The following is a 13,749-nucleotide window of genomic DNA, read 5'->3' on the forward strand; positions in this document are numbered from 1 at the left end:
GTTTAGTTGCAGATGTTTTTCCACCAAACAATCAATGTTATATCCTCCCCTCCCTGTAGGCGGTGCTGCTGGCTCAGGATATCCGTGACAGGGAGCGAGGGGGGCGTGCTCAGATCGGGGTGGTGGAGGGGGGAGATGAGGAAGACTCCCCTGAGCTGATGAAGATCATGAGGGCCGTGCTGGGTCAGAGGTCAGGCAAGCTGAAGGAGGCGGAGCCTGATGACACACCAGACCACCAACAGCAGACCGCCAACATCAGGCTCTACAAGTACGTAGACTAACTCTGGAGACTGACACCCAGGCTACTGTTCCAGACTGACACCCAGGCTACTGTTCCAGACTGACACCCAGGCTACTGTTCCAGACTGACACCAGGCTACTGTTCCAGACTGACACCAGGCTACTGTTCCAGACTGACACCAGGCTACTGTTCCAGACTGACACCCAGGCTACTGTTCCAGACTAACACCCAGGCTACTGTTCCAGACTGACACCAGGCTACTGTTCCAGACTGACACCCAGGCTACTGTTCTAGACTGACACCCAGGCTACTGTTCCAGACTGACACCCAGGCTACTGTTCCAGACTGACACCCAGGCTACTGTTCCAGACTGACACCCAGGCTACTGTTCTAGACTGACACCAGGCTACTGTTCCAGACTGACACCCAGGCTACTGTTCCAGACTGACACCAGGCTACTGTTCCAGACTGACACCCAGGCTACTGTTCCAGACTGACACCAGGCTACTGTTCCAGACTGACACCCAGGCTACTGTTCCAGACTGACACCCAGGCTACTGTTCCAGACTGACACCCAGGCTACTGTTCCAGACTGACACCCAGGCTACTGTTCCAGACTGACACCCAGGCTACTGTTCCAGACTGACACCCAGGCTACTGTTCCAGACTGACACCCAGGCTACTGTTCCAGACTGACACCAGGCTACTGTTCCAGACTGACACCAGGCTACTGTTCTAGACTGACACCAGGCTACTGTTCCAGACTGACACCAGGCTACTGTTCCAGACTGACACCCAGGCTACTGTTCCAGACTGACACCCAGGCTACTGTTCCAGACTGACACCCAGGCTACTGTTCCAGACTGACACCCAGGCTACTGTTCCAGACTGACACCAGGCTACTGTTCCAGACTGACACCCAGGCTACTGTTCCAGACTGACACCCAGGCTACTGTTCTAGACTGACACCCAGGCTACTGTTCTAGACTGACACCAGGCTACTGTTCCAGACTGACACCAGGCTACTGTTCCAGACTGACACCCAGGCTACTGTTCTAGACTGACACCAGGCTACTGTTCCAGACTGACACCCAGGCTACTGTTCCAGATTGTGTCTAAATTAATTCTCACACCTTGGTGTGTGTGTGTAACAAAGGTGATGTGATGATCTTATCTCCTAATCCTTCAGTCTGTCTCCCAGTGTGTCTGATAACAGTGGTAAACTGGTGGTCCAAGAGATAGCCATGCAGCCTCTGACTCAGGACCTGCTGCACTCCACGGTACAATGACTTTATTATGCACTCAATATCATGATTAACCTCATTCTAACTTTTATTTTATTTCATTCGTATAACTATACATTTTCATATTTTTACTGTGTAATTCATCACACATTGCTTAACAGAAGACCTTAGTCTGCATGGCCTGTTCAGCTTTTCCATTACACACTCTCTCTCTCTCTCTCTCTCTCTCTCTCTCTCTCTCTCTCTCTCTCTCTCTCTCTCTCTCTCTCTCTCTCTCTCTCTCTCTCTCTCTCTCTCTCTCTCTCTCTCTCTCTCTCTCTCTCTCTCTCTCTCTCTCTCTCTCTCTCTCTCTCTCTCTCTCTAATCTCTCTCTCTCTCTCTCTCTCTCTCTCTCTCTCTCTCACTCTCTCTCTCTCTCTCTAATCTCTCTCTCTCTCTCTCTCTCTCTCTCTCTCTCTCTCTCTCTCTCTCTCTCTCTCCTCCCCCTCCCTCACTCCCTGTCAGGATTGCTATATTGTGGACCAGGGTGGTTCGAGTGTGTTGGTGTGGAAGGGAAAGGAGTCGTCTAGTGAGGAGCGTCGCTCGGCACTGAGCAGGGCAGTGGTGAGTCACAGTGGACCAAGTGGAACAGGAACACAGCATTACTGTAACCAAAATCAAAGTATGACTAAATTACATGCACATCTCAAGTTAGGATTCAACCCTCAATGCAGAGTAAACATCCCTCACCCTCTATCCTCTGTAGGGCTTCATCAAGGCTAAGAACTACTCAAGCAGCACTAATGTGGAGGTGATGGCAGAAGGAGGAGAATCAGCCATGTTCAAACACCTCTTCATTTCATGGAGAGAGAATGGACAGACAAAGGGCCTGGGGAATGTGTACTCCACTGGGAAGATAGGTAACTACCAACTAACCAAATAGGTAACTACTACCAACTAACCAAATAGGTAACTACTACCAACTAACCAAGATAGGTAAATACTACTAACTAACCAAATAGGTAACTACTACCAACTAACCAAATAGGTAACTACTACCAACTAACCAAATAGGTAACTACTACCAACTAACCAAATAGGTAACTACTACCAACTAACCAAATAGGTAAATACTACTAACTAACCATAGACTAACTATGCAATCTCCATAGACAAACATTGGCAGTAGAATGACCTTACTGAAGAGCTCAGTGTCTTTCAACGTGGCACAGTCATAGGATGCCACTTTCCAACAAGTGACTTAGTCAAATTTCTGCCCTGCTAGAGTTGCCCCGGTCAACTGTCAGTGCTGTTATTGTGAAGTGGAAACGTCTAGGAGCAACAATGGCTCAGCCGGCGAAGTGGTAGGCCACACAAGCTCACAGAACGGGACCGCCGAGCGCTGAAGCACGTAGTGAGTAAAAATCGTCTGTCCTCGGTTGCAACACTCACTACCGAGTTCCAAACTGCCTCTGGAAGCAACTCAGCACAATAACTGTTCGTCGGGAGCTTCGTGAAATGGGTTTCCATGGCCGAGCAGCTGCACACAAGCCTAACATCACCATGCGGCTGGAGTGGTGTAAAGCTTGCCACCATTGGACTCTAGAGCAGTGGAAATGTGTTCTCTGGAGTGATGAATCACGCTTCACCATCTGGCAGTCCGACAGACGAATCTGGGTTTGGCGGATGCCAGGAGAACGCTACCTGCCCCAATGCATAGTGCCAACTGTAAAGTTTGGTGGAGGAGGAATAATGGTCTGGGGCTGTTTTTCATGGTTCGGGCTAGGCCCCTTAGTTCCAGTGAAGGGAAATCTTAATGCTACAGCATACAATGACATTCTAGACGACTCAGTGCTTCCAACTTTGTGGCAACAGTTTGGGGAAGGCCCTTTCCTGTTTCAGCATGACAATGCCCCTGTGCACAAAGCGAGGTCCATAAAGAAATGGTTTGTTGAGATCGGTGTGGAAGAACTTGACTGTCCTGCACAGAGCCCTGACCTCAACCCCATCGAACACCTTTGGGATGAATTGGAACGCCGACTGCGAGCCAGGCCTAATCACCCAACATCAGTGCCCGACCTCACTAATGCTCTTGTGGCTGAATGGAAGCAAGTCCCCGCTGCAATGTTCCAACATCTAGTGGAAAGCCTTCCCAGAAGAGTGGAGGCTGTTATAGCAGCAAAGGGGGGACCAACTCCATATTAATGCCCATGATTTTGGAAATTAGATGTTCGACAAGCAGGCGTCCACATACTTTTAGTGTATGTAACTACTATTAACTAAGACAGGTCTCTAGCAGCCAAGATAGGTAACTACTACTAACTAACTAAGATAGGTAGCTACTATTAACTAACCAAGACAGTTAACTACTAACCAACCAAGATATGTAACTACTACTAACTAACCAATATATGTAACTACTATTAACTAACTTAGGTAACAACTACACAACACACACACACACACACACTACACACACTACACATACTACACACACTACACACACTACACACACTACACACACACACACACACACTACACACACTACACACACACAACACACACACACACACTACACACACTACACAATGAGCAACTTCTGTACTCTACAGTCAAGGTAGATAAATACTACTAACTAATTAAGATAGTAACAGTGCCTTCAGAAAGTATTCGCACCTCTTGACTTCTTCCACATTTTGTTGTATTCAAGTCTGAATTTAAAATGGATAGACATTTTTACTAATTCATCCTTAAATCTGTTGAAGCACCCGTCCATCAAAGTAACATAATAAGTAAATCCCCATCAAAATCCTTCAGTTTAAATCAAATAAAATCAAATAAAATCAAATTTTATTGGTCACATGCGCCGAATACAACAGGTGCAGACATTACAGTGAAATGCTTACTTACAGCCCTTAACCAACAGTGCATTTATTTTTAACAAAAAAAGTAAAAATAAAACAACAACAAAAAAAGTGTTGAGAAAAAAAAGAGCAGAAGTAAAATAAAGTGACAGTAGGGAGGCTATATATACAGGGGGGTACCGTTGCAGAGTCAATGTGCGGGGGCACCGGCTAGTTGAGGTAGTTGAGGTAATATGTACATGTGGGTAGAGTTAAAGTGACTATGCTTAAATAATTAACAGAGTAGCAGCAGCGTAAAAAGGATGGGGTGGGGGGGCAGTGCAAATAGTCCGGGTAGCCATGATTAGCTGTTCAGGAGTCTTATGGCTTGGGGGTAGAAGCTGTTGAGAAGTCTTTTGGACCTAGACTTGGCACTCCGGTACCGCTTGCCGTGCGGTAGCAGAGAGAACAGTCTATGACTAGGGTGGCTGGAGTCTTTGACAATTTTGAGGGCCTTCCTCTGACACCGCCTGGTATAGAGGTCCTGGATGGCAGGAAGCTTGGCCCCAGTGATTTACTGGGCCGTACGCACTACTCTCTGTAGTGCCTTGCGGTCGGAGGCCAAGCAGTTGCCATACCAGGCGGTGATGCAATCAGTCAGGATGCTCTCGATGGTGCAGCTGTAGAATTTTTTGAGGATCTGAGGACCCATGCCAAATCTTTTCAGTCTCCTGAGGGGGAATAGGCTTTGTCGTGCCCTCTTCACGACTGTCTTGGTGTGTTTGGACCATGATAGTTCGTTGGTGATGTGGACACCAAGGAACTTGAAGCTCTAAACCTGTTCCACTACAGCCCGTCGATGAGAATGGGGGCGTGCTCAGTCCTCTTTTTTTTTCCTGTAGTCCACAATCATCTCCTTTGTCTTGGTCACGTTGAGGGAGAGGTTGTTGTCCTGGCACCACACGGCCAGGTCTCTGACCTCCTCCCTATAGGCTGTCTCATCGTTGTCGGTGATCAGGCCTACCACTGTTGTGTCGTCGGCAAACTTAATGATGGTGTTGGAGTCGTGCCTGGCCATGCAGTCATGAGTGAACAGAGAGTACAGGAGGGGACTGAGCGCGCACCCCTGAGGGGCCCCCGTGTTGAGGATCAGTGTGGCAGATGTGTTGTTACCTACCCTTACCACCTGGGGGCTGCCCGTCAGGAAGTCCAGGATCCAGTTGCAGAGGGAGGTGTTTAGTCCCAGGATCCTTAGCTTAGTGATGAGCTTAGAGGGCACTATGGTGTTAAATGCTGAGCTGTAGTCAATGAATAGCATTCTCACGTAGGTGTTCCTCTTGTCCAGGTGGGAAAGGGCAGTGTGGAGTGCAATAGAGATTGCATCATCTGTGGATCTGTTGGGGCGGTATGCAAATTGGAGTGGGTCTAGGGTTTCTGGGATAATGCTGTTGATGTGAGCCATGACCAGCCTTTCAAAGCACTTCATGGCTACAGACGTCAGTGCTACGGGTCGGTAGTCATTTAGGCAGGTTATCTTAGAGTCCTTGGGCACGGGGACTATGGTGGTCTGCTTGAAACATGTTGGTATTACAGACTCAGTCAGGGACATGTTGAAAATGTCAGTGAAGACACTTGCCAGTTGGTCAGCACATGCTCGGAGTACACGTCCTGGTAATCCGTCTGGCCCTGCGGCCTTGTGAATGTTGACCTGCTTAAAAGTCTTACTCACATCGGCTACGGAGAGAATGATCACATAGTCATCCGGAACAGCTGGTGCTCTCATGCATGCTTCAGTGTTGCTTGCCTCGAAGCGAGCATAGAAGTGGTTTAGCTCGTCTGGTAGGCTTGTGTCACTGGGCAGCTCGCGGCTGTGCTTCCCTTTGTAGTCTGTAATAGTTTTCAAGCCCTGCCACATCCGACGAGCGTCAGAGCCAGTGTAGTACGATTCAATCTTAGTCCTGTATTGACTCTTTGCCTGTTTGATGGTTCATCGGAGGTCATAGCGGGATTTCTTATAAGTGTCCTTGTTAGAGTCCCGTTCCTTGAAAGCGGCAGCTCTACCCTTTAGCTCAGTGCGGATGTTTCCTGTAATCCATGGCTTCTGGTTGGGGTATGTACGTACGGTCACTGTGGGGACGACATCATCGATGCACTTATTGATGAAGCCAGTGACTGATGTGGTGTACTCCTCAATGCTGTCTGAAGAATCCCGGAACATGTTCCAGTCTGTGCTAGCAAAACAGTCCTGTAGCTTAGCATCTGCGTCATCTGACCACTTTTTTTATTAACCGAGTCACTGGTGCTTCCTGCTTTAGTTTTTGCTTATAAGCAGGAATCAGGAGGATAGAGTTATGGTCAGATTTGCCAAATGGAGGGCGAGGGAGAGCTTTGTATGCGTCTCTGTGTGTGGAGTAAAGGTGGTCTAGAGTTTTTTTTCCTCTGGTTGCACATTTAACATGCTGGTAGAAATTAGGTAGAACGGATTTAAGTTTCCCTGCATTAAAGTCCCCGGCCACTAGGAGCGCTGCGTTTTCCTGTTGATTTATGGCCTTGTACAACTCATTCAGTGCAATCTTAATGCCAGCATTGGTTTGTGGTGGTAAATAGACAGCTATGAAAAATATAGATGAAAACTCTCTTGGTAAATAGTGTGGTCTACAGCTTATCATAAGATACTCTACCTCAGGCGAGCAAAACCTTGAGACTTCCTTAGTATTTGATTTTGTGCACCAGCTGTTGTTTACAAATATACACAGACCGCCACCCCTTGTCTTACCGGAGTCAGCCGTTCTATCCTGCCGATGTAGCGTATAGCCCGCTAGCTGTATGAAATCCATGTTGTCGTTCAGCCACGACTCGGTGAAACAAAAGATATTACAGTTTTTAATGTCCCGTTGGTAGGATAACCGTAATCTTAAGTCATCCAATTTATTTTCAAATGATTGAATGTTGGCTAATAGGATTGATGGAAGAGGCAGTTTACTCGCTCGCCGTCGGATCCTTACAAGGCACCCCGATCTACGTCCACGATATCTCCGTCTCTTCCTCACGCGAATGACGGGGATTTGGGCCTTGTCGGGTGTCTGTATGATATCCTTCGCGGCCGCCTCGTTGAAGAAAAAATCTTCGTCCAATACGAGGTGAGTAATCGCTGTCCTGATATCCAGAAGCTCTTTTTGGTTATAAGAGACAATGGCAGAAACATTATGTACAAAATAAATTACAAATAACGCGGAAAAACACACATAATAGTACAATTGGTTAGAGGGCTGTAAAACGGCAGCCATCTTCTCCGGCGCTGTTCTTGAACATAAGCTAGAGATATCCGTTTTTTTGCATGTGCTGGGTCTCAATCCCCCACATCCTCCTGTGTCGGCCTTCCGCACCTGCGGTGGAAGGTGGCCGAGCTACAGCGGTGTTTGTCAGACCAGGAGACATCCCGAAAATCAGTCTTCATACGAAAACGTCTGAAGTGTCCGAACGGTTTGGCCTCCAAGCTATCATGACCACTCTATGGAAAGATCCAGACTCTCACTGACAAGATATAGCAGTGGTAACCCTGATATCAGCTCCGATCAGACTCTCACTGACACGACATAGCAGGGGTAACCCTGATATCAGCTCCGATCAGACTCTCACTGACACGACATAGCAGTGGTAACCCAGATATCAGCTCCGATCAGACTCTCACTGACACGACATAGCAGGGGTAACCCAGATATCAGCTCCGATCAGACTCTCACTGACACGACATAGCAGGGGTAACCCAGATATCAGCTCCGATCAGACTCTCACTGACACGACATAGCAGTGGTAACCCAGATATCAGCTCCGATCAGACTCTCACTGACACGACATAGCAGGGGTAACCCAGATATCAGCTCCGATCAGACTCTCACTGACACGACATAGCAGTGGTAACCCAGATATCAGCTCCGATCAGACTGTCACTGACACGACATAGCAGTGGTAGGCAACCCTGGTCCTGGAGCTCCGCAGGCGCTTCATGTTTTATTTAACCGACCTGGAAGACCAGATGTGTTGAATTTAGGCAATCACTGAACTGATCAATCAGCTCAGTTGGTCAGGTGTGGTGCCTAGTTGGAACAAAGTCCTGCAGTACCTTCAGAACTCCAGGAACAGGGGGTTGCCTTCCCCTGCAATATAATACAGACACTTCAAAAACATATTCCTTATGATTTATTTTCTGACTGTCTGTTTTGCCATTAATGAGTGTGCATTTATTCAATGTGTTTCTATGGACTATGGTAGTAAGTACCAAATTCAATATTTTATCCCCCCCCCCAAAAAATACTAAAAGACTAAAATATATATATGCCTATGGGAGTCCTAAAATTAAAAATCAAATAGCTAAATGATCCATGGTTTGACCATCTTAAAACAATTCCATATGTTAGCCTAGTAAAACTAGACATTGAATATCCCTTTGAACATAGTGAAGTTATTAATTAGACTTTGGATGGTTTATCAATACACCCAGTCACTACAAAGATACAGGCATCCTTCCTAACTCAGTTGCCGAAGAGGAAGGAAACCGCTCAGGGATTTCACCATGAGACCATTGGTGACTTTAAAACAGTTACAGAGTCTAATGTCACTGAGTGGCCTAGTTACAGTTTTGACTTAAATCGGCTTGAAAATCTATGGCAAGACCTGAAAATGGCTGTCTAGCAATGATCAACAACCAACTTGACAGAGCTTGAAGAATTTTTAAAATAATAATGTGCAGATATTGTTCAATCCAGGTGTGCAATGTATTGACTCAGGGGTGTGAATACTTCTGTAAAATATATATTTCTGTATTTCATTTTCAATACATTTTGCAAAAATGTCGAAAAACATGTTTTCAGTTTGTCATTATGGGGTATTGTGTGTAGATGGGTGAGATGTTTTATTTTATTTAATCCATTTTAAATTCAGGCTGTAACACAACAAAATGTGGAATAAGTCAAGGGGTATGAATACTTTCTGAAGGCACTGTAACTAGCTACATAAAATAAATATGTAAGATTAGGTGACTAACTAAACAACAACAACTTCTTCACAATGAGTAACTTCTGTACACTGTAAATACATCCTTAACAACCCTGGCTTTTGTTCCATCTCAACACCTGTCCTGTCCTGTAGCTAAGGTTGAGCAGGTGAAGTTTGATGTGATGGAGCTCCATGCTCGTCCTGAACTGGCAGCACAGCAACGCATGGTGGACGACGCCTCTGGACAGGTTCAGGTGAGACACGCGCGCCCACACCAAGGTTTTCAATGGAGTTGTCAATCTTTTGGGGGATTTCAAGCTACTGAATCTATGGGGTAAATGCTGTCAGGAGAGGACGATATTTCAAACCTAACTTACTAGGTAGCTAACTTGATTCTACTTACATGTACTACTAATGTTAAAACACATTGGATTGTTGTAAACATGGGTTAAAGTTCTTTGAACTATATGTTTAAACTATACAACCTAAATGTCTCATAGCCTCCCACACATGCTTTCTGTCCTAACACTAAAACTAAAACTGAAACTAAATAATTAAAAAAACAAATATATATATTTTTATACATAGCTCACGCCAGATCGTCATTTCCTGTCACTTCCTGTTGAACGTGGAACGAGGGAGAGCTCGGTTTGTTGTTTTGGAAAGTTTTTTGTTTTAAAAGTGTATACTAAGTTTCTTAGTAGCTAGATAACTTTTTTGTTTGGATCCCGCGACGTAGTCGGCATCAGTTGCTGGGAACTTTGTTCTGAAGCTGTATCCGTACCCATTGGATGCAGTGATCACAATATAGTGGCTATATCCAGGAAAGCCAAAGTTCCAAAAGAGGTCGTATAAAAGATTTAGCTGTGACTCTTATGTGGATGATGTTAAAAATATTTGTTGGTCTGATGTGATTAATAAGGAGCATCCAGACGCTGCTCTTGATGAATTTATGAAATTGCTTCTTCCAATTATTGATAAACATGCACCTGTTAAGAAACGGACTGTTAGAACTGTTAAGACTCCAAGGGTTGATGAGGAATTGAAAAACTGTCTGGTTGAAAGAGACGGGGCAAAAGGAGTGGCTAATAAGTCTGGCTGCACATCTGACTGGCTGACTTATTGCAAATTGAGAAATTATGTGACTAAACTCAACAAAGAAGAAGAAACTGACTTATGAGGCCAGGATCAATGATATAAAGAATGATGGGGGGAAAAACTTGAGTACTTTAAATGAAATGATGGGCAGAAAGACAAATTCAACTCCATCTTTCATCGAATCAGATGGCTTTTTCATCACAAAACCATTTGATGTTGCCAATTATTTACATGATTATTGGGAAAGTGGGCAACCTTAGGCAGGAAATGCCAACAACGAACAGTGAGCCATCGTATTCATGCATAAAAAAACAAATAATGAAAGAAAAGCATTGGAAGTTTGAATTTTGTAAAGTTTGTGTGGGAGAGGTGGTTAATATATTGTTATCGAACAATAATGACAAACCTCCTGGCATTGACAAATTACATGGAAAGCTACTGAGGATGGTAGCTGACTCTATAGCCACTCCTATCTGTCATATCTTTAATCTGAGCCTAGAGGAAAGTCTTTGTCCTCAGGCCTGGAGGGAAGCCAAAGTCATTCCGCTACCCACGATTGATAATGCGGCCTTTACTGGTTCTAACAGCAGACCAATAAGCTTGCTACCAGCTCTTAGCAAACTTTTGGAAAAAATGGTGTTTGACCAAATACAATGCTATTTCTCTGTAAACTAATTAACAACAGACTTTCAGCATGCTTATAGAGAAGGGCACTCAACATGTACTGCACTGACACAAATTACTGATGATTGGTTGAAAGAAATTGATAATTAGAAGATTGTGGGAGCTGTACTGTTAGATTTCAGTGCAGCCTTTGACATTATTGACCATTACCTGTTGTTGAGAAAACTTATGTGTTATGGCTTTTCAACCTCTGCCATAGTGTGGATTCAGAGCTATCTATCTAATAGAACTCAAAGGGTTTTCTTTAATGGAAGCTTCTCTAATGTCAAACATGTAAAGTGTGGTGTACCGCAGGGAAGATCTCTAGGCCCTCTACTCTTTTCTTGTTTTACCAATGACCTGTCACTGGCATTAAACAAAGCCTGTGTGTCCATGTATGCTGATGATTCAACCATATACGCATCAGCAAACACAGCTAATGAAGTCACTGAAACCCTTAACAAAGAGTTGCAGTCTGTTTTGGAATGGGTGGCCAGTAAAAAACTGGTCCTGAACATCTCCATAACTAAGACCATTGTATTTGGTGCAAATCATTCCCTAAGTTCTAGACCTCAGCTGAATCTGGTAATAAATGGTGTGGCTGTTACACAAGTTGAGGAGACTAAATTACTTGGCGTTACCTTAGATTGTGAACTGTCATGGTCAAAACATATAGATTCAAAGGTTGTAAAGATGGCGAGAGGTCTGTCCGTAATAATGAATGCTGCAAGGAAAGACATAGTGAAGCTGCAGCTGGCCCAGAACAGAGCAGCACGCCTTGCTCTTCATTGTAATCAGAGGGCTGATATAAATACTATGCATGCCAGTCTCTCTTGGCTAAGAGTTGAGGAGAGACTGACTGCATCACTTCTTATTTTTATAAGAAACATTCATGTGTTGAAAATTCTAAATTGTTTGCATAGTCAACTTACACACAGCTCTGACACACACACTTACCCCACCAGACATGCCACCAGGGGTCTTTCCACAGTCCCCAAATTCAAAACAAATTCAAGAAAGCGTACAGTATTATATAAAGCCATTATTGAATGGATCTCCATTCCATCTCAGATTGCTCAAATGAACAGCAAACCTGGTTTAAACAAACAGATAAAGCAACACCTCACAGCACAACGCCTCTCCCCTATTTGACCTAGATAGTTTGTGTGTAAGTATTGATATGGATGTAGTTCTGTCCTTGAGCTGTTCTTGTCTATTAATGTTCTGTATTATGTCATGTTTCATGTTCTGTGTGGACCCCAGGAAGAGTAGCTGCTGCTTTTACAACAGCTAATGGGGATCCTAATAAAAAATAAAATATAATAACAAACACCCACTCACACACTTACTTACTTAAACTTGCAATGGTCTTTGTCCAGATCTGGCGCATAGAGGACCTGGAGTTGAGAGAGCTCCACCCCAGCTCGTTCGGTCAGTTCTATGGAGGAGACTGTTACCTGGTGCTCTATACCTACAAGAGAGCTAACAAGCTGCAATACATACTCTACATGTGGCAGGTGAGACACCCCCTACTGACAACCACGGGTTCTAACCATGATGTCTTCTTTAGTGTATATAATGCCTCGAGCTCCAGCATTATAGTGGTGGTCAATATTACACTAGTCAGTGGTTCGTTTATTAAACACTTTATTAAACACTACAAGCTTAGACTAGTCAGTGGTTAGTTTATTAAACACTTTATTAAACACTAGACGCTGAGACTAGTCAGTGTATAGTTTATTAAACACTAGAAGCTGAGACTAGTCAGTGTATTGTTTATTAAACACTAGAAGCTGAGACTAGTCAGTGTATAGTTTATTAAACACTAGAAGCTGAGACTAGTCAGTGTATAGTTTATTAAACACTAGACGCTGAGACTAGTCAGTGGTTAGTTTATTAAACACTAGAAGCTGATACTAGTCAGTGGTTAGTTTATTAAACACTAGAAGCAGATACTAGTCAGTGGTTAGTTTATTAAACACTTTATTAAACACTAGAAGCTGAGACTAGTCAGTGGTTAGTTTATTAAACACTAGAAGCTGAGACTAGTCAGTGTATAGTTTATTAAACACTAGACGCTGAGACTAGTCAGTGTATAGTTTATTAAACACTAGAAGCTGAGACTAGTCAGTGTATAGTTTATTAAACACTAGACGCTGAGACTAGTCAGTGGTTAGTTTATTAAACACTAGAAGCTGATACTAGTCAGTGGTTAGTTTATTAAACACTTTATTAAACACTAGAAGCTGAGACTAGTCAGTGGTTAGTTTATTAAACACTAGAAGCTGAGACTAGTCAGTGGTTAGTTTATTAAACACTAGAAGCTGAGACTAGTCAGTGGTTAGTTTATTAAACACTAGAAGCTGATACTAGTCAGTGGTTAGTTTATTAAACACTTTATTAAACACTAGAAGCTGAGACTAGTCAGTGTATAGTTTATTAAACACTAGACGCTGAGACTAGTCAGTGGTTAGTTTATTAAACACTAGACGCTGAGACTAGTCAGTGTATAGTTTGTTAACCTCTACGGGATCGGTGTCAGGTATACGGGACGGTTGAGCTAACGTGCGCTAATGTGATTAGCATGACTGTTGTAAGTAACAGCAAACTTTCCAGGACATAGACATGTCTTATATGGGCAGAAATCTTAAATTCTTGTTAATCTAACTGCACTGTCCAATTTACA

The 13,749-nt window shown here is 44.1% G+C and overlaps 1 protein-coding gene across 1 annotated transcript in view; it reads left to right on the forward strand.

Moving 5' to 3' along the window:
* vill (villin-like) overlaps positions 1-13,749 on the forward strand; it is a 68,739-nt gene that overhangs the window by 36,382 nt on the left and 18,608 nt on the right. The window contains exons 7-12 of the mRNA XM_041870345.1: positions 60-268; positions 1,443-1,521; positions 1,990-2,088; positions 2,231-2,384; positions 9,456-9,556; positions 12,443-12,580. Of these exons, the coding sequence (XP_041726279.1) occupies positions 60-268; positions 1,443-1,521; positions 1,990-2,088; positions 2,231-2,384; positions 9,456-9,556; positions 12,443-12,580 (780 nt within the window). The remainder of the gene's footprint in view (positions 1-59; positions 269-1,442; positions 1,522-1,989; positions 2,089-2,230; positions 2,385-9,455; positions 9,557-12,442; positions 12,581-13,749) is intronic.

This window comes from Coregonus clupeaformis, chromosome 7 (assembly GCF_020615455.1).
Source record: "Coregonus clupeaformis isolate EN_2021a chromosome 7, ASM2061545v1, whole genome shotgun sequence".
Lineage (NCBI taxonomy): Eukaryota > Metazoa > Chordata > Actinopteri > Salmoniformes > Salmonidae > Coregonus > Coregonus clupeaformis.